The sequence below is a fragment of the Lactuca saligna genome, chromosome 3, assembly GCF_052625555.1.
Source record: "Lactuca saligna cultivar CGN05327 chromosome 3, ASM5262555v1, whole genome shotgun sequence".
NCBI lineage: Eukaryota > Viridiplantae > Streptophyta > Magnoliopsida > Asterales > Asteraceae > Lactuca > Lactuca saligna.
Window position 1 is genome coordinate 86026660 of NC_136419.1, and position 22650 is coordinate 86049309.

General features: G+C 38.1%; 1 protein-coding gene across 1 annotated transcript; it reads right to left on the reverse strand.

Moving 5' to 3' along the window:
- Positions 1-18955: 18955 nt before the first annotated feature.
- Positions 18956-21464, reverse strand: LOC145035746 (uncharacterized). Its single transcript, XM_078984248.1, has 3 exons — positions 21281-21464; positions 19388-19628; positions 18956-19346 (listed from the first exon to the last, which is right to left on the reverse strand). Exons 1-3 carry the CDS (start codon positions 21462-21464, stop codon positions 18956-18958), a joined length of 816 nt encoding a protein of 271 aa, XP_078840374.1.
- Between the last annotated feature and the right edge of the window lie 1186 nt (positions 21465-22650).

The window sequence follows — 22650 nt, forward strand, 5'->3', positions numbered from 1 at the left end:
CCGGGGCGACGAAGATGTATAGGGATCTTCGTCCGGATTACTAGTGGCCCTGCATGAAGCGGGATGTGGCATGGTACGTCGAGCGGTGTTTAACCTGCAGGAAGGTTAAGGCCGAACATCAGAGACCGCATGGCAAGATGCAGCCGTTGGATATTCCACTATGGAAATGGGAAGATATCATGATGGATTTTATCACGAAGCTTCCCAGGACCGCACGTGGAGTGGATTCGATTTGGGTCATCGTGGATAGATTGACCAAGAGTGCTCACTTTATTCCGATTCAGGAGAGCATATCGGCCGTAAAATTGGCCGACATCTATATCAGGGAGATTGTGGCACGACATGGGGTGCCAGTATCAGTGATCTCGGACAGGGATGTGCGTTTTACTTCCAGATTTTAGAAGAAATTCCATGACGAGTTGGGCACTCGTCTACATTTTAGCACTGCCTTTCACCCGCAGACGGATGGCCAGAGCGAGCGGACCATCCAGACTCTGGAGGATATGCTGCAGGCGTGCGTGCTAGACTTCGGTGGTAGCTGGGATACCTATCTTCCCCTGGCCAAGTTCTCCTACAACAACAGCTACCACGCGAGTATCGACTGCCCTCCCTTCGAGATGCTGTACGGACGGAGGTGTAGGACCCCGATATACTGGGGTGAAGTTGGCCAGAGGGTCATGGGGAGCATCGAAGTGGTGCTCAAAACGACCGAGAGGATCCAGCAGGTCCGGAGCAGGCTTCAGACTGCTCAGAGTCGGCAGAAGAGTTATGCCGATAAGCGTCGATCCGATTTGGAGTTCCAAGTCGGGGATATGGTTCTCCTGAAGGTGTCGCCTTGGAAAAGTGTCATTCGATTCAGGAAGCGGGGCAAGTTGGGCCCGCAATTCATCGGACCGTTCAGGGTCGTAGCCCGGGTGGGCAGGGTGGCGTACAGGTTGGATCTGCCAGCCGAGCTCAGGCAGATCCACAGCACTTTCCATGTTTCGCAGTTGCGGAAGTGCTTAGTGGACGATTCAGCAGTACTGCCTTTGGAGGATATTCAGGTAGATGACAGCTTGAATTACATTGAGCGCCCAGTCGCAATCCTCAATAGGAAGTCGAGGGATTTGAGGAACAAGAGAGTGGAATTAGTGAAGGTGCAGTGGCAGCACCACAAGGGTTCAGAATGGACTTGGGAGCCTATGGACGAGATGATGGAGCATTACCCCGAGCTGTTTCAGGATCGAGCAGCAGACTTCGAGGACGAAGTCTAAAATAAGTGGGGGAGATTTGTAGCACCTGGTTTCTGGTATGCAAATCTTATTCGAACATTTCCCATTTTCGCCTTGGACTTGGCGAGTCATGGGTCCGACTCGCCGAGTAGAGACGCGACCCAGGTCACGTTTTAAGTTGGCGACTCGGCGAGTCCATATCCTAGACTCGGCGAGTCGCCGCTGTTGGATGAAACCCTAAGTTTCAGGGGTTTGCACCCTATTTAAACGACTTAACTGCCCCAAGCCAGCCCCCATTCACCCTTAGAGCCCTGTATACCTCGTCTTAAACCGTTCCTTGAGAGTTTGAGACTTTTGTGGGTGTTTTTGAAGGTTTTGAAGGAGGAAAGAAGTAGATCCAGAAGAAGGAAAGCCAACCAAGCAACTATTGTGTTCTTCCAGCAATTCCTTTGAGGTATAACTCGTTTTCCCCATGATTCTATGCTTAAAACTTCATTTGGGTCTTTCTTGGTCAAATCCCCAAGCTTGTATGTGCATTATATGTCGTATTAAGATGTTTGGCCTCTGGATCTAGGCAAGATTGAGCTCCAGGAGCTCAGATCTGTTAGCTTTATGGCCCCATGTTGCTTGTTAGCCCTAGATCTACCCTTTTAAGGCATTTTGAGCCCTAAAATCCATATTGGTGAATATCCACACGTAAAGTTGGAAACTTTACGTGTGATTCGTGTCCTAGAAGTCCAGATCTATGAATGGCATGGACTGAAATCGAGCAAATCGGTGTATTTGGTGGATGCATGGCGGCAACTCGGCGAGTCGTATAGGTGACTCGGCGAGTCTGGTCGCGAGTCACCGAATTGGTCCCTTCATGATGTATCGAGTTGAGCTGTGAGTCACAGGGGGTGACTCGGTGAGTTGGGAGCTGAACTCACCCATGTTAGGACTCGGCGAGTCCAAGGCAATCTTCATAGATCAAGAACAGACTCGGCGAGTTGTTCATACAACTCGGCGAGTCTTAGCATATGTGTTCTTCGGATGAAGATGAACTCGACGAGTTGTTCATACAACTCGGCAAGTAGGATGAAGGGGTTGAATGTCAGTTTAGAAGGTGAACTCGTCGAGTCATAGCCCAACTCGACGAGTAGAATCAGGGACCCAGGACAATTGTCTGGACAGGGACTCGGCGAGTGGAGATCCACTCGGCGAGTCGGTCAACTAAAAGTTGACTCCAAATTGACTTAGGGCTAGACCAAGGGTAAAATGGTCTTTTTACCCAAAGGACAGTTAGCAGTGTATGATTAAGTATATTGTGGGAATTGCAGCCGGGGAGTTTCTGGAGCAGCAGCAGCAGTAGTAGGTGATCAATTCCCACACAGACCAGCAGCTATTTCGAGGTGAGTTTACTTCCAGTAGTAACGGGTCTAAGGCACCAAGGCCGGCCCGTATAGACAAGACGTTAGTATTAGAGTGTGGGCCGAGCCCGTATCTCTTAGTTGAGTTGATTATGATATATGCCAGTATGATAGAATTATTTACACTTGTTGTCTGTGTGATACTTGTATGATATGAGTTGGCGGTTGAGTGTGGGCGAGGCCCGTATCTCTCCGAGAGTGGAGTGTGGGCTAGGCCCGTATCTCCCAGATAGCAAAGTGTGGGCGGGGCCCGTATCTTCACGAGTGTGGGCGTGGCCCGTATCTCCTAATTGAATGTTGTTTGTTATATGCTTGCATGGTATGAGGTATTATGGGGGAGCTCACTAAGCTTGGTGCTTACGGTTTCAGCTTTGGTTTCAGGTACCTCCTCAGCTAGGGGAAAGGAGCCGGCGCGGTAGCAGCATGTCACACACACACTCTCCGGTTTCCGCATTTACGAGCTTTTCTGGGATTGATACTCTGATATTCTGATTAGTTGTATGTTTTGATTTTCAGACATGGTTCAGTTTATATTATGGATGGTCGAATGATGTTTTAGTTATTAATATTTTCTAAAGTAACGTTTTAAACAAAAAAATTTTGATGTGAAAATTGGGTCGTTACATTAATTTGAGTTATCATTATAAATAATATATAGATTTCTGTTTTCAAGACTCATTGTTGGGTTATGCATGTAGTAGTGTTGGTAAAGGCGCCGACATGAAAAGTATGACCATTGACCAATGTAATGTTAAGATCGACGTGCAATCATGCATATATAATACGGCCAAAATTAAAGAAATTAAATCATAGTGGATGCAAAAAATTTAACCTGTGATTCACAACAACACAACAAAGAAATAAAAGAGGATACACAAATTTTAACCTGTGATTGTGATTGCATACTCGAACATTCTTTTGATCGATCAAGGTTCAAGGAGACTGAGACTTTTCAGCGTGATCGGATGGAGAGGGAAGAAACCGAAGCGTGATCAGATGGAGTCGATGAGGGTTTAACATCTTTGAGGGTTTATCGATGAGGGTTTGCGTCAATCATACGAAGACACCAAAGGGCTTCTTTTTGAAGCGTGCATAACCTGACGTCCTGACTACCTCTGAATTACGTGTAATGTATATTGGGTATTATTTAAAAAACGAATACGAGTATTCGGGTATACCTAAAAATTAATATTCATACCTTAAACCCGACCTATATTATTATCGGGTTAACCTATTACCTGAATGTTCATACCCGTTACCCACTCTACCCGACCCATTCTACTTGAATTCGGAACGGGTCGGGTGGGTAGAATGGGTTTCGGTTTTCTTCGACAAGCCTATCTAGATACCAACTACCTAGAAAGAGGTATGAGTACCCACCTTCACATATTATAGATGTACATTTGTGGTTGTCATGTTCCATATGTTGTCAAAAGAACATATAAGCTTTGAGGATTATAACTCAAAGCATCACCCATTTACTCATGGACTCAACTTAATATTGCATTAAGTCACATCACTCATTTAGAATTATATATATCTCATTATATATATATATATATATATATATATATATATATATATATATATATATAAATCCATTACAACATTACTTTCCCATACACCTCTATTCACCATTACAAGTACTTTTAGTTCAATGTACAAATCATTTACTTATCGAACTCTTATACCTTACTACTCTTGAGTAGTTGCATGTGCAAAATAATAACGGTATGGAGTCAAATTAAACTTCAAGATATTTAATAAGATGTAAGTGATAGTCTCTTTATAGTTTTGTCCCATTGATTTTTACTGAAACGACATGATTATATTGAAATAAACGAAACTTGAATTAATCCATAAGTGACTCGAAACTTGAATAATATTGGCAACGTAACTATTTGATTTGTTTTGGTTGGATTGAAACCTTTCATTTCTAAATTTCCTCACTACCTAGATTTCTTCCCAAAGTTCTTGAAAAATTGGTCATTCTGTTAGAATATTATATTCTGATTCGAAAACTATGTTGCATAAAGGACATGGTAGAGTTTCCAATTCCAAACTTAGTTAGGTTCAATATTGTTGATAATATCATGTGACACATTCGCCAAGCCAGGATGTTCACTTTTTTAGGAACAAGATTTTTCCAATCCTACATACCTATTCCTATTTTTGGTGAGTTTTATCATTAATGTATTGTCGTAGTGAGGCCACTGTGTATACTCCCAAGGGATCAAGTCTCAAATTCAAGGTGTAATCTTGGACAACCTAAAAGTGGGAGAATAAGCTACGAAGGTATATGTTATCTTTAACAAGGGTAGTTTCCAAATTGACTATACTTCCCTTACAAGACCCTTTTTCTTTTTGTTCTTGAAGAAGCGTTAAGTCCCCATCCATCCTATATATCACCTTAATAACATCATTCCAAAGTTCTTGCTTTCTTTAATTGAATCGCCACCACCACTTACCTTTGAGTGCAAGATTATGTGCCTTTTAAGATACCAATGTCAAGTCCATTGTTGAGTTTTTGGACAAAACTTTGTCTCATAGGATCTGTTACATCTTTTTTTTATCGATGGAACCATCCCCAAAGCACCGACATCTTATTTTTTCATGGGCTTTGATTATCTTAACTGTGCACTTATATAATGAAAATAGAAATGAACCTAAACTTCTCAGGACAACTTTGTATAGTGTCAATCAACTCTCAAATGATAAAGTAGAAGCTTTCCATTTGGATAATTTTGTTTGAAAGTTCTCTATAAGCTAATTTCAGTATACCTTTCTAGACTTGCTCTCACCTACGAGTATACTCAAGTATATAAGGGGGAAATTACCAATTGAGCAGTTCATGCTTCTCAAAATCCATTCTAACCCAACCTAAAAATCTTGCATTTGTCCATGTTGGTTTTTAAATCTAGAGGTTAATTCGAAGCAACATAGAATTCCAATAAGGTTTTTGGTGTTTTGCATTGACCAGGAGCCAAGGAATACAACGTTGTCTGTTTATTGAATATGCATTAGGATATTACCATTATTGGACAGTAGGATGACTTGCAATACATGCTTCTCTTTAGTTTCTCCAATAAAAATGTTAAGTCCATAAGATGTCAAGTTGAACAACAATGGACAAGAGAGATAGAGGGTCTCCCTTCCACACAGCTCTCATGAATGGAAATTCCTTGGATGTCGCATTGTCTATTATTACCGACACTCGAGCTAAGGAGAGACACTCCATGATACAGTTGTTGCCATTTTTCCCAAAATTCATTTGTGACATGATTTAGTCTAAATATTTTTGGATTGATATATTTAATAAGAATGAAATCATGTTTGAAATATGTAATCAATATGAATACTCAAGCATAAATAAGATTTCTTTTTTCATTAGAGAGTAAAATGATTGCAATTACAATTTGATGTAAGACTTCTTTCAAAAGATACTCCCTACCTTCAACGAACTCACCTTATATACGACATAAAGAAGCGGTTGAGTACCAACCTGTAAGTTAAGGACACCTGGACAAACTACAACTCTCAGTCATAACAAACAAAATACTATGATTCTAGGTAAGAAAATACGATCACGATTACATCAATACAAAACTCACTATCGTACATAAATATATTTTTCTATAAAAAGTCAAATACAACACAACAAAATATGATCATAAAAAATGTCCCCAATTAAGGCTATCACATGCATTCTCAAAATCAACCTTGAACATGAATGCTTTAGCTTTGTTTTTTGAAGCCAGGAGATGACTTCACTGATGATTAGTGATCCTCCAAAAATGTTTCAATCCTTGATGAATGTTGTTTGGGTGTGATTAATCACATAGGAGGTAACCAAATTTAATCTTTCAGTTAAGAGTTTGGTTGTGATTTTATATACACATCCGAGTAGGCTTTATTGGACGATATTCGCTAAAAGAGATTGGGTCAGTTGATTTACAAAATAGAATGATGAAGGATGTGTAACACCTGAATCCCAAGGTACTTAATGTTTTGAAATTTTTGGCATATTAAGGTTTGTCACGATGTTGTGGGGAGGCACCACGACGTGGCAAGTCAAGATCAGGCAAAGTGTTTCATTTAAGTCGCCACAGAGTGGCAGTATAGGCCATCGCGTGGCAGTTGGCAAGTGACAAACCCTATTTTACGGGTTTTACTCCCTATTTAAAGGAATAAAGAAGCTAGGGTTTTCTCAACCTAGTATCCTTAAGATATGAGAAATCGTAAATCCCTCGCTCGCCTCTCTCTCTCTCTCCCGCTCTTTCATTTTGAGCCCTTGTTGGTGTTCTTAAACTCTTGGAAGGAAGAAAGAAGAATGAGTGAGCCAAGATTCAGCAAGCTAGTCCTCATCCTTTGTGTTGACAATCTTCTGGATCTTTGTAAGTGTCTAAGACTCGATTTTATCATGTTTGGTTGCTATATATTATTTTTTATCCGTAAATCATCATGTTCATGTGGTTTAGAGTGTTAGGATCTCATAAAGTTTGCAACTTTATGGGTCTCTAGGACATTTGACAGAATAGTTAGGTTGGATCTGGATTCTTGTGGGGTTTTGAACCATGCATGGGATTTCTATAGAGAAACCCACTTTTTGACTCGTTACGACTTCAAGACATGCATTGGGCATGCATGTCTATAAAGCACTAACTTCTATGTTGGATTTGGTATTAGAATCTATTATGGAGTAAATAAGCTATGTAATTTTTGGAAAAAGTTCTTAATGGGGAAAGCCATGTCTTATTTAGCTCCTATGAAACTACATTTGAGGTTTTGACCTTTTTGGGTATTCTTATCGGATTAAGTTGGAAACTTTAACCTTCTAGACTTTGTTTTGGACCAGGTCTGAAATTTGGAGCCCTTAGGATCGAAGAAAGCAGCTTAATCCATTAAGTTGCTGAAAACCCAGTGCCTACAGCATGGCTCCGATCACTACTATGTGACAGTGGAAAAATCATGATTGGTTGTTACTGGAGGGCTACAGCGTGGCTATAGGTGGCCACTGCATGGCGGTTCACTAAAGTCAACATTGAATGTTGACTTTTGATATGAGTTGACTTTTGGTCAAGCACCTAATTTGGAGGATGAGCTTAAGGTTTATTTGGTTTGACTAAGTAAGCAGTGCGTAGCAGCAGTACTCTGTCGATAAGAGCAGTAGCAGTAGAGCACTTTCTGTAAGGTGAGTCTTCTCACCAAACTAATAGGTTAAAGGCACCAACATCGGCCTAATGATTTGTATGTATAGGGTGTATGTGACTATGTGACTATTACTGATATGAGTTTATGTTATATGCACGGAGCCAATCCAAGCTTGGAGTTATTATGGACTCAGGGTTGATACGGACCCAGGGGCAGATACAGACGCGACACGGCTACTTGTTGCTACATGGGCTTGATACAGACCTAGGGGTTGATACGGACCTGACACAGACACGTTCTATTATATGTATATGAATGTTGTATGTGGTATTTTGGATAAGCTCACTAAGCTTTGTGCTTGCAGTTATGTTTATGGTTTCAGGTACTTCCGGTACGAAAGGGACGATTTCGGCGTGATGGCACAACATTTCCCCCTCATGTGTCCGCAATTATGATTTTCTTTTACTCTGATGTTTTGGATATTTTAGATCATGGTTGTTATTTAGGAATATGGTGTATGGGATTGATGATTTTGAAAATGAAAATTTTATCACTTTTTTTGGGATGTTACAAATTGGTATCAGAGCCTTGGTTTCAGGGATTCGGGTACACTTTCGGGTGCTTCAGAACTTAAACTGAGGAAATGATAATCTATTCAAGAGAAAAATGAATTTCTAAAAGTCTTTAACAAAACGGAATAAGGGGTGCGATGTGTGTAACCAACCGAGCTCAAGTAAGCGATTCCCAAATTACCCATACTCATGTGTTTTGATTAGTATGGTTTTATGTGAATTGAATTCTAGATTAGGGCTAAGGATACTTTCAAGAATCATATGATAGATTTTTCTGATTTGTGTGATGCTTTATAGCCTAGGAGATTTGGATACAATGTGTTACTAGGAATTGATATCGACTCAGCTAATTGCTAAGTATATGCTTTAAAAGTTTTATACAATTAGGACAATGTAGCCCTAGAATGATCGATTTAACATCATTTCTTGCTCCTTGCCTGGATGTGGACTTAGGGTAGAATCATTACTTGACACTCTATGTGATCCCATTTTGTGTACAACTTGCATCATTAGGTAACCAACAATGTTGGTTGAGATTATTAATATTGGAGACGCGGTCGAATTAAGAATTCCTTGGAGATGCCATAGTAGGATTTTTATGTGGTATAGCATAGGATTGGTGTATGGATTTAGTGTGGTGACTTTTAGGATTTAGGATAGTTTCTGAGGAAAGTGGAGTTAGGTGTGGAAGGTAGTATTGGGCCCATACTGCTGAAAGCACATGATCTGTACTCAAAGCAAGGACGGTCTTGGAGATTCTAAGGGGGGTTGTAGAGTGGAAGTTCCCTCGAGTTTATGTTGATCAGTTATATGCTTGTATTTCAGTTGAGTATGGTGACTACTCGATGAGGAGCTTCTGGATCTGGTTTTGGCACTGGTTCCGAACTAATGGATGAACGATTACACAACTTTATCACATCATAGATTGTGTGAGTCCCCGATTCTCACTCTTCCCAAGGGCATGGATGATTTTGTGTTTTATTGTGATGTGTCTATCTCAGGTTTGGGAGTTTGTCCTCATGCATAGGGGACATGTGATTACATATTCTTCGAGGCAGCCAAATCCTCATAAGGAGAACTACCCTATGCACAACTTAGAGTTAGGGGTTGTAGTTTTTGCTCTCAAGATTTAGAGGCACTATCTGTATGGAGTTAGGTGTACTATCTTCACTGATCACAATAGCTTGGGATATCTGATCGAGCAACCGAATTTAAACATGAGACACTGGAGATGGTTAGATGTGGTAAAGGATTATTATTATGAAATCTTGTACCACCTTGGGAAGGTCGATGCCTTGAGCTGCAAGGCAACGAGTGCACCTATTAGGGACATATATCTGAGGATGATTATTGTTTCTAAACTTTTGTATTTGATAAAAAAGGCTCAGATGGAGGAACTGAAGAAGGAAAATTGGAAGCTGGAGCAAATCAGGGGGCAGATTCCATTGTTCTTCATAGATAGTCTGGGTTTGTTGACTCAATGTGGAAGGGTTTAGGTTTCAACTACTGGTGGGGTGATATAGACGATGTTGGAAGAGGCTCATAAGTTGAAGTTCTCAATCCATCCAGGGGCCACAAAGATGTATATGGATCTGAAGTTAAGCTATTGGTGACCCTGTATGAAAAGGGAGATAACATGGTTTGTGGAGGGTACTTGACTTTCCTGAAAGTTAAGTTTGAACATCAGAGACCCCACGACAAAATGCAGTTCTTACCCATTCCGATGTGGAGATGGAAAGATGTCACTATGGATTTCATCACAAAATTTTCGAGGGCAGCACACGAGGTTGACTCTATCTGTGTCATTGTTGATAGATTGACCAGCAGTTCTCATTTCATTTTGATTGACGAGAGTATATCAGCCGAGAAACTGGCCATCGTTTACATTTGGGAAGTGGTGATTTGGCACGGGGTACCTGTTTCAATGGTTACAGATCAAGACGTCTCTTTTACCTCTAGGTTTTGGAGGAATTTTCATGAGGAGTTGGGTACTCATCTGCATTTTAGTACATCATACCACCCCCAGACCGATGCACATGGTGAATGGACAATTCAAACACTCAAAGATATGCTTAGGGCGTGTGTGCTAGATTTTGGTGGGAGTTGGGATACTTATCTTCCACTGGCCGAGTTCTCCTACAACAATAACTACCATGAAAGTATTGATCGACCACCTTTTGAGATGTCATATGGGAGGAGGTGTAAGACCCTAGTTTGTTGGGGTGAGGTCATCAGGTCATTGGGAGTATTGAAGTGGTGCTCAAAACCACCGAGTTGATACAGTATGTGCGTAACAGGTTGCGAGTCGTATAAATTTGACAGAAGAGTTATGTCGACCAACGTCATTCGAAGCTCGAGTTCTAGGCGGGGGATTTGGTACTTTTGAAGGAGCCACCTGGGAAGGGTGTCATCTGATTTTGTAAGCAAGGAAAGCTAGGTCCCCGGTTTATCGGTCATTTAAGGATTATCTCCCGGGTAGGCAAGGTTACATACCAATTGGAGTTTCCTGATGAGCTCAGCCAGATACACAACATTTTCCATGTATCTCAGTTACATAAATGTTTATTTTATGATTCTGTGGTGATTCCTTTGGATGACATTCAGGTTGATGAACGCCTAAATTATATAGAGAGACCGATTGCGATGCTTTGCAGAAAGACTAAGTCTTTACACAACAAAGTGGTGAACCTGCTGAAGGTACAATGGCAGCATTGAAGGGGTTCTAAGTGGACGTGGGAACCGGAGGACAAGATGAGAGAGCATTACCTGAGTTATTTGTGGAGGCGGACTTCAAGGATGAAGTTTGTTTCTAGTGGGGGAGAGTTGTAACACCTGGATCATGAGGTACTTTATATTTTGCAATATTTGGAATCTTAAGGTTTGCAATGATGTCGTGGGGAGGCACCACGACGTGGCGAGTCAAGATCAGGCCACAAGTTTCATTTAAGCCACCACGACGTTGCGGTATAGGCAATGACGTGGCAGCTGGCAAGTGACAAACCCCATTTTCTAGGTTTTGATCCCTATTTAAAGGAACGAGGATGCTAGGGTTTTCTCACCCTCAGCCTACATTAGACACCTTGAGATCTGAGAAACCATAAATCATCTAGCTTTCTCTCTCTCTCTCTCTCTCCCTCTCTCTCTCTCTCTCACACACACACACACATTTTGAGCCCTTGTTGGTGTTCGTGAAGCCTTGGAAGGAAGAGAAAAGAAGGAGTGAGCAAAAATTCAACAAGCTGGTCCTCATCCTTTGTGTTAACAATCTTCTAGACCTTTGTAAGTGTCCAAGACTCGATTTTTTTTTCATGTTAGGTTTCTATGTCTTATGTTTTGTCCCTAAGTCTTCATGTTAATGTGGGTTCGAGTCTTAGGATCCCATAAAGTTTGCAAATTTATGTGTCTTTGGGACATTTGACAAAATTGTTGGGTTGGATTTGGATTCTTACGTGGTTTTGAATCATGCATGAGATTTCCATGGAAAAAACATCTTTTTGACCCATTATGGCTTCAAGACAAGCATTGGACATGCATGTCCATAATACACCAACTTTTATGTTGGATTTGATATTAGAATTTGTTATAGAGTAAATGAGCTACAGACTTTCGGAATAAGTGCTTAATGGGGAAAGTCATGTGTTATTTAGCTCCTTTGAAACTAGGGATTGAGGTTTTTTCCTTTTGGGTGGTTTTATCATGTAAAGTTAGAAAATTTATCCTTTTAGACTTTGTTTCGGACTAGATCTGAAATTTGAAGCCCTTAGGATCGAAGAAAATAACTTAATCCATTAAGCTGCTGAAAACCTAGTACCCACGGTATGGCGGTTGGAAAAATTGTGATTGGCTGATGCCGAAGGGCTACGACGTGGCTATAGGTGGCCACGACGTGGCAGTTGACTAAAGTCAACATTGACCGTTGACTTTTGACTTGAGTTGACTTTTGGTCAAGCACCTAATTTGGAGGATGAGCTCAAGGTTTATTTAATTTGACTGATTAGGTGGTGCGTAGCAGCAATACTGTGTCAGTGAGAGCAGTAGCAGTAAAACATGTTCTTTGAGGTGAGTCTTTTCACCTCACAAGTGGGTTGAATGCACCAATTTCGACCCACTAATTGGTATGTGTAGGGTGTATGTGACTATGTGACTATTACTGATATGATTGTATGTTATATGCGTGGATCCAATCAAGGCTCGGAGTCATTATGAACTAGGTGTTGATACGGACCCAGGGGTTGATACAGACTCAACACAACTACTTGTCGTTATATGAGGTTCATACGAACTCAGGGGTTGACATAGAACCGACACAACCACATATTGTTATATTTATGTGTATGTTGAATGTGGTATTTTGTGGAAGCTCACTAAGCATTGTGCTTATAATTATGTTTATAGTTTCAGGTACTTCCAGTTTGAAAGGGAATGGCCCGACGTGATTGCACATAATTTTCCCCATCATCTTTCCACAATTATGATTTCTTTTACTCTGATCTTTTGGATAGTTTGGATCATGGTTGTTTTTGAGACATATGATGTATAGCATTGATGATTTTGAAAATGAAAATTTTATCACTGTTTTTGGGATGTTACATGTATTCCAAATCGATTACACTTGGGCATTCGAAATCTTTAATCGCTAAAATGTTTAATAAACTTAAAACCATTTTAACCCAGCAAGGTTCATTTTGCATGAATATGAAAGATTAATAACAACCAGAGGATGAATGAATAACAACCTTTGAAGACTTTGGTTCCTCTTGGGAGGTTAGAAGTTGTACAATATAATAAGAACACAAAGGAGAGTGCCTCTAAAGATATCCACAAACAATTAACCAACTTGGTATGGATGCTAGTCATTCTTTTAATGATAAGAACTTCTTAAGCCTTTACCAACAAAACAAAGATTTTGTCTTAAAGGATAGTGAAATAAAGTATCAATTTTTCTTCATCTTTTTCTTAGCACTGAAGAGTAAAACTAGAGAGAAGGAGAGAACCACAAAGATTTTCATGGTTTTCCTTAGATAAAAGATAAAATAAATCAAAGCCTTTCTTAAGGCTTTTACCAAGGTCTTATCCCATGGATATTAAGACTTTAAGGCTCATGCTTAATCATCTTGTCATGCCATGCTTCTAAAGCGTGGAATCCCCTTTAAAACAATCAAGTAAGACAAGCTTGTCCCCTAGCTTTCTCTAGTTAGGTTTCTATTAAAAAAGGAAGAGGGATTTTGTAAAAATTTCTAACTTGTATAGTTTATAAAGCCATGACATCTTAGCTAAAAGTCAAAATGCCTTTAAGTACAAGAAGATGTACATGAATTTATTATAGTTGTGGACTTAGACACTAATCCAACATTTATATATATTATACCTTATGATATAAACTATGATACTTATATTGGAATAATATTATTTTCCTAAAATAAATAATTTCTAATTAATTACAAGAGTTATAAATATTTATCGAGAATGAAATTCGTATAAATAATATATTTGCATCAAGTTGTGTTAATAGTAAATATCATTCAATAATAATTCTTGAGCATATAGATTTTTCAATACCCAATCATCCCTGATTTTGAAGTACATTATCCAACAACCATGAATTGAAGAATTTGAAGAAATTAGGGGAGGGGAGGACCGAAGTTGGATACATTTGAAGAAAGGACAAGAGGCCAGTGAACCAAATGTAGTCTAGGTAATGTCCTTACTAATAAATGGATCCAATTAATGGTGCAATTGAATGGGATGAAAAAGTGGCTGAGTTTACTATGCTTCGAACAATCTGAGCTCAAGTAGATGAATTTCTAAGCACCAATGGGTATGTCAATAAGACCCAAACTGGTTGAAGTTTCCAAATACCATCCATTGGGTGTTATCATCTGATTCTTTGAAATTCTCCAGATTACGCCATATTATTTTTCTCCTATTAGGAGCGTTTGGCGCATAAACATTTATAAAGACATAAGTTACATTTGATTCTATCCAGATGACCTTAACTACAAGAAAGTTTCATCGTTTTAGGATTTTAGATATTTTAAATAGAGATGGATCCTATAGAGATATTATACTACCCGATTGTCCAATCAGAATTATAGGTTCACACAAGAAAGGAGATGAAACATAGATTGCTTTATCCAATTTGCCAATAAAATCTGTAGTTTTAATCTCTTGAATTCCTAGAAAAAGTACTTGATTTTTGATCCTTAGTTCTTTTATCCAGTCACGTTTTATCTTGCACCCAACCCATCTACTATTAATGGTAAGGATTTCCATTGATTCATTGTGATTACTCTCATTTTCTTAATGATATTTCTGAGATGCTCTTCGTAGTCATTTATTTTGAATCCAATCTTATCTCCTGTGACAATAGGTTGTGACACTTCCTCATTAGTATCTATAAACACTAAATTCATGCTAGATTCTTGTGTAGGTTAATTGGGGGTTAGTAATTTTATGGGATGTTGAGATGATGGGAACCAAGTTGAGATTGAAATTATTTGGGGCTCTGTTCTTATTTGTGTGAAAATATAGAGCTTAAGATTGGCGATCGTGACAAGTATCTACGGAATGTTGTCTTGAGTTGAGGGCAGTCCAGATAGACCAACTTTATGCTGAAGGTTGGGGACCGGGGGAGGGGGAGGGGGGGAACTTTATGTTGAAGGCTAGCTGAATGCCAAATGGGCTGACAAATGTTATGATGAAGACTGAATAGGCGGACCAACTTTACCTGATAGGTCGGGGGGGGGGGGGGGGGGGGGAGGGGGGGGACATTGTGTGGAAGGCCATTATTTATATGCAATGTATGTATACAGTTGTGTGTAACATTTTACGGAACTCACTAAACTTTGTGCTTATAGTTGTTGATTAAAAGTTTTCAGATAGTTCGTCAGATCGTGGGAGAGCGAATGTGTGATTGTGCACACTCATCAACAACTTTCACATTTTGAGATTCCACGTTCATTATGTTACACTATGATTTTGGGATTTGACTTATCAAACAAATGAATTTTATTGATATTATGATTTATGAATTCAGGGCATTTTATCTTATTTTTAAAAATGAAAAATTTATCATGAAAATTAGGATGTTACATGTAGTTCCTTGCACAGCTTCTAGTAACTTCTGTAAGTTTTATTGTTTTAAGGGGGTCAATTTTGGGTTGCAATGACGCTTTACGTTTCTTGATCCGTGGTTTATGATGTGCTTGTTGAGGGTGGTCGTAGGGTTGATGATAGGTTGCTGATATTTTGCGTTGGAATCTTGCGAGGTTTACATGAAGTTTGTAATTTCCGATCCAAATGTCGTTTAGCTTTCTTTCAAGCCTTTTCGATCTCCTACACTTTGATGAATCTTGCAAAACCAATGTATTTGTAAGATCTTCCATAACTATCTCACTTCCATGTTGGGGGGAAGTTCCAAAAGAAGAAAGAAACGACTGTTTTGCTGATGCCTTGACGGTATTCATGTCTTCGCTAGATCCGAACCTCATGCCACTCTCTCACTATCTATCCCTCTCATGTCAAGGGCGATTTTTATTGGTGTATCACAGTGGCACCGACAACGTCTGACTTCAGTATATGCAGTGTAAATTTTTTTTGAATTTTTTTTTTACTATTATATCACTACTTAACAAAATACGCAACTAAGTAATAGAACATATAACACTATAGGCGAATTTTTTTTCCATATCACATCTAATGTGAAATCTTGTGTCCGTCCCTGCTGATGTCTCTATCTCGATATTTTATAATATTAATTATTTAACAGCGAGTTGGGTTAAACTATATTATAAATTATACGTAATATGTTTGTATGCTTTGATTAGTTCAATGTAAACGTCATGATTATGTTAAATGTTAATTTTTTCGAAGTAGCTCTTAAAATCCTTAAACCAATTTTCATAAAACAAGAGTAAAAGCAAATTACGATTTTTTTTGGAAATTAATCCAAAATTAGATAGATTTGATCTTAGCATGGTTCTAGAGCGTGTTGTTGTCGGTTCAGGGTTGGTGTGGTTGTAATGGGAATAAAGACAAACAATGCAATGCAGAAACTGCCTACCAATCTACCATGCTCGTTTACCCATACACCTTTTCTATTTGTCAAACAACAAAACAAAAGTAAATTTAATTACGAAAACGATATTACAATAACGAGTAAATACTTGAACTAAAGCTCAATATTTACCCTTACCCATGGAGTTCAATAAATTTCATAGTGCATTGTTTCAACTATATGTTTGTCCAATTATGTCAATGTGAATAATTTTACTTTTTGGGTAAAACTAGTAAATAAGTGTTTGGAGACAATGGGTTTTTACACTTATTGGACCATAAATTATACATTTTGTCCAATTTTAATATGGAAAGACAATTATAGATTCATGTTCTCTTTCATTTTATTTTAGTTTTTGTATATTAGATTCGTGTTGTCTTCATTTTATTATGATTTTGGTATATTGAATGTTTAAAAGAAAATTATGATAAATAAAAAATTAGTCACAAAAGCATACTATAGCAAAATTGTTGGTGTTTAGAAAATGTTTTGCGTTTGATATTGTTTTGTTTAATAGAATAATTATTTCTTTTTATACATTCATCAATTTGGAGTAACATAGAACAAACATTAATGTTCTTAAAAACAATTCACATTCTGAAATATATACCAAACTATTTGTTGAAGCGTCAAATGTTGATTTTATATACATGTTATGCATTGCATAATTACATAAGGATGAAGCGTATAGTAGACACTTTATTCATTACATATGGTGATGAATATCTTTAAGACCTCGAAAAAAAATTGAACGTGGTTTAAGAGGATTTTCATTTTGGTATGCTGGGTCAAAATGAAATACTTAAAGTTAGAGATCCAATTGCTAATGTATAATGAGAAATTTATACACAATGTTTTCAGAGAAATTTATAATATTGGTACCATTTAAGTAGTAAAAACTGGTTTTACTAGAAATATTCATTTTAATGTTGAATTTTATGTTAAATGTTTATTTCATCTAATGTTCACGTATGTTAAATATTTTATTATTTGAAATAACAAAAAAAACTAAATTAAAATTGATAGAAAATGCACATCCAACCATATTTTCTAATTTTCTAAATGAACTCAATATATTTTAACATAACCACTCACGACAGAGTTGTATGCCAAAGACGCACAACACATGATCTTAAAAGAATGGTCTAGCGGGTAGGTAAAAACCCCTCTTCAAAATAGAGTTGTCTGAAAAAGTGTCTCGTGGGCGAGTATAATATCAAACAAAGACATGACATCCTAATCAAGAAGAGAACACATAAACCTGTTTTATGTCTTTGACATGTAACATATGATATATAATAAGGAAATAGTGAAATGCTTAAAGCCTGTCTTAATGACAAATTTGGACTTAAAAGATCCCTACAGGTAGGTTCTCATCTATGATTTGGCGAACAATTGGGCATGACATAAATACCAAGAATCAACTGGTTAATTGCCATACTCTTTAGCAATGGTAGATGAGACAACAAGATATCAAAATATTTAAGAATTTGTGTCTACTTCTTGGTTCAATGGTTACTCATGTAAAAGTGCATCAGACTAATCATTCACATAAGTTGTCATAATTAAAGAAGTAAGTATTTGTTCCTTGGCTTTTAAAGATTTTTTTTTTAACCACAACAATATATTATAAAGAAAACTAGTGAGGCTTTAGAAGCATTAAATCATACAATCAGAGTTAATAGGGGAGTAACACTAATCAAAAGAATTAATCGAATAAACCCAACCTTATATTTGATCTAATTAAATGCCTCAACGTGTATGTCATCTGCCAACTTCATAGGATTGCACCTCCTGTTCTTGAACACTAACTCATGCCTAGCTTTCCAAATACCCCATAAAACATAGAAAATAAGAGTCAACAAAAACCTTTTCTTCCTTTTTTTTTTCAAATTTATGGAGCACACATCAGTAATCAAACTTGCTTTATCCAAAGGAGGAGGACATAACAACTTTGGCCGGTTAACAAACCATCTCCAAACTTCACTCGCACAAGGACAACCAAAGAACAAATGGTCAATATCTTCTTATGAATAAACATAAAAGGGGCATAAGATCGAAGACAACACAACTCCTCTAACTTCAAGATTGTGCCTAGTTGGAATTTTATTTAAAAACAAATGCCACACAAAGCAGTTAACTTTTAATGGAGCCCATTTATCCCAATGAAAATTCATGTCTTCCTCATCACTTTCCAAATCCTCCTTAGCCATCAAATTTCTCATATTATGGACAGAAAAACCTTTAACGTCTTTACCTTCCAGACCCATTTGTCAGGGTAGTCTGTCAAGGTGATAGTAGCTAATGTTTTCTTCAGATCTATAAACAAACTAGCTTCCCTGCCACGTCTAAGACCACTCGACCACATCCCATGGAAGCAATCGATGCCCCTATTGTTTACTCTATCAGAAACTATACAACTTTTGTTAACCTCCAACCTATACAATGTCGGGTAAGTGTCTTTCAACACTAGATTTTGGCACCATTTGTCTTTCCAAAAATAAGTGTTATTTCCTGCCCTAAGTCTCCCATAAGGATCTCATTTAAATCAATACCTTACTGCTCTAAATTCGCATTTATAGTAGAAATGGCAAGCCAGACACCCGAAAGACCAGCTTTGACCAAAGGCTTATCATCCACACCCAATATATTATGCCAAGCCTTAATGCTTTTAGACCAAAGTGCATTAATCTCTAATTTAAGTCTCCACATCCGTTTGACTAACAAAGCCTTATTTAAAGAATGAAGACACCCAATGCCAAGACCACATTTATTTTTCAATTTCACCAAAGTGCTCCATGCCACCCAATTTATCTTCATCTTGTCATCTATTTCGCCCCATAAAAACTGCACCCTTATGCCTTCCAAAGTGTCAATAACCTTTCTAGGTGCTTTAAAAAGAGAGAAATAATACACCAGGAGGCTGCCCAAAACGGACTTCACAAGGCTGATCCACAATAAAGAAAACTTGCTAAACAGTTAATATACAGATAATCCACACCAATGTCGAACACTTTGCTTTTATGTAGATTCACCTTCAAATCGGAACTAATGAAGAAACATCTCAATAGCCTATTAAGATTAACAAAATTCATATCGGACCATTCACCAACAAAGGTAACATCATCTGCATACATTAAATGAGACAAGATAAGACCATCTTTTGAAAGAGAAATACCATTAAACATATGTTCATCACAAGCTTCATGCATAGTAACACTAAGGCCTTCTGTAATGACGTAAATTTTCAAAACAATTTTTCACATTTAAAACACACTTTCATTCATAATGGTTGTAAAAATATCATTTGTATCACATATCATTCCATAACATTACATCCCAAGATCAAAACATATCCAAATCCATCGATGTGTATACGAGTCAAGCCGGCGCCTTCCCGCGATCGTCACTAGTACTTGAAACACATAACACAGCACTTTAAGCATACATGCTTAGTGAGTTCCCCAAAATACCACATACCACACATATGCCTTTCCAGGCCATACTCTATGGGATCTTCCGATCCAAATGTCTCAGGGGACTTTCGTCCCGAACTCCGGTAGACCTTCCGGTCCTACCCGTATCGACCTTCCGGTCCGTACCCTCTTGACCTTCCAGTCCATATCGTCTTGACCTTCCGGTCCTTAGCATACATAACATACATAGCACATAACCTCATATAGCACATACATCATATCATACAAGACCTTCTGGTCACACATAGGTAACCCTTCCGGGTACAGTATAGTGAGAAGACTCACCTCGGTATCTCGGATAATCTCGAACTCTGTGAATCGGGTCTAGCCTCTGCTTAATCATAACAAACACTTCACATTAATACATTTCCCCAAGGCTAGACTCCTTCCTTTCCTATCATTCTTAGGAGGGTAAAAGACCATTTTAGCCCTCTCATAGCTTAAATACCCTAAATTTAACCAAACCCTAAAAGTCAACAAAAGTCAACCCTCCGAGTTACGCTGCGCGTACCAAACATGTACGTTGGGCGTACCCGGTGCCTTCACAGAATCGGGGTGCGCGATCCCTTACGTTGCGTGTACTGGGATTACGCCTAGCGTAAGTCCCAATTCAGCCACTGTATGGATATTGGTCTTAAACGGTTAAGCCACTTCTCCAACTTCCAGATCTGACTCCCTCAAAACCTCTTATTCCATAAAGTCGGAACCTTTAAGCCTTTGCATGGCTGTAAAGGCCCTTACACCCTCAAAACACCTTTCCTCTTTCCATATTAAGTCTATATCTCATGCATGACTCAATATCCACAACCAAGATTGGATTTTTATGAACTTTCATCACATAATACATTGGGAAAGGCCAGATCTAAGCTTATGGAGACCCTTTTCACAAAAAGTCTCTACCTTTGAACCAAAAACCCTAAAAATGGGTCCATAAAACAAAACTCATGAAATGCAAGCAAAGCTTTGAGCTTTTTACCTCAAAAAGGAGCTCCAACCTCTATATAACTCAGATATACTCTTGCTCTCCAACTTCTAGCTCAAACAATGGCTTCATCTTCTCCTTCTTCACCTTAACAAGGCACCTTCAAGCTTAAGAACACACACACAAGCTCAAAATGAGTTTTCTACTCTCTTAGGGCTCACTCAAAGAAGTATGGTGGCTGGGGTAAAGGACTTAACGTTCCTTTTATAGTGTACAAGCCATAATTAGGGTTTGCATCTGGGCACATTACGCCCAGCATTACCTTGGGTACGCCCAACGTACCCAAGCGAGTATGTGTCCAAAATAAGTGCGCGAGTACGCGCGGCGTACACCTCATTACTCCCAATGTACTCATAAGTCCAATGTTCAACGTAAGGGACTTATCTTGACAACTTGCAAAAGTAGAAGGGTTATAAAGCTTACCTGAGTTTCGGAATGTTACACCTTTCATTGCTATTATAAAAAGAAAAGGTGAAAGCAAGTCACCTTGGTTTACCCCTTTTCTAGTAACAAACTCTTTGGTGACGGATCCATTGACCAAGATGGAAGCTCTCCCGGAAGCAAGACAATCTTTTATCCAACCTCTCCATTTTATGCTAAACTCCATTTGTGTGACATCCCTATTTTCATGGCCATAAAAAACCAATTTGTTTATGCTTATTAAAAAATCAGAGTATCCTTTTTGAAAAATAGTATTGCAGAATTTGTTCCCAGAAAACATGATAAAGATTTTATCAAAGCATTTTTGAAGAAATGTATTTTTATTTATATTAAAACATTGGGATGTCATAGTTAATACAAAAACATAAGCATAATGAAATATTACAAGCCTTACAGTAATTAAACTAGTGGCCTAATACTCCTTAAATCTCTTAGCATAATGTATCTTTCATATAGCCACCTGTGATACAATAAAATGAGTGGGTCAGGTTGGGAAACCTGGTGAGCAGATAGGGATTTCAATCCCACAATGTTATCTATCTATCTATATATATATATATATATATATATATATATATATATATATATATATATATATATATATGTGTGTGTGTGTGTGTGTGTGTGTGTGTGTTAGAACTCGCAATATATACAATTTCACCTCATATAAGCAATTTTACCCCACCTTGTCGATCCTTACAACGACATGGCCCATATTCTTGGATCTAAAATTAACAGCTTAAATCCATACTCTCGGATCAGGTATGTCTAATACACACTCTCGAATCAATGAAAAATGACTATGCACACTCCATACTCTCGGACTAGGAAGAATGACTATGTCTAATCGATGCTCTCAGATCAATGACAAATTTTAAAGTTCTAACCTCCATGTATATCTCACCCGTACTCATAAGAAGATACTACCCGATATTCATCTTAATTAATTTAGGTTTATTATGTATCCTAAATCATCATATATTATCATATATGCTCTTAACACATATTCAGGAAATATCAAGTATTTCATACATAAATATATTTAATACTTTAATTAATACTTGTATTAAAATCATGTTAATGAAAGGGACTATGCACTCACTTGTTAAAGTGACGACTCAAAATTCTAACAGTGCTTCGCTTCTAGCAATTGTCTTTTACTTTGACGTAACCTAGTATTATTATCGTTAAGTCTTAGTCTAATATTTATTGCGACTAATTATTGGTCTAGATTCATCATTAACTCAACGTCTACTTCAAGATCTATCAAGTAAGGAACAACCAGGTAGGAACATATCGAAGGTATGGTCCGTTTGGTATACAAAGTATACTGTTTGGAAATCTCACTTTAA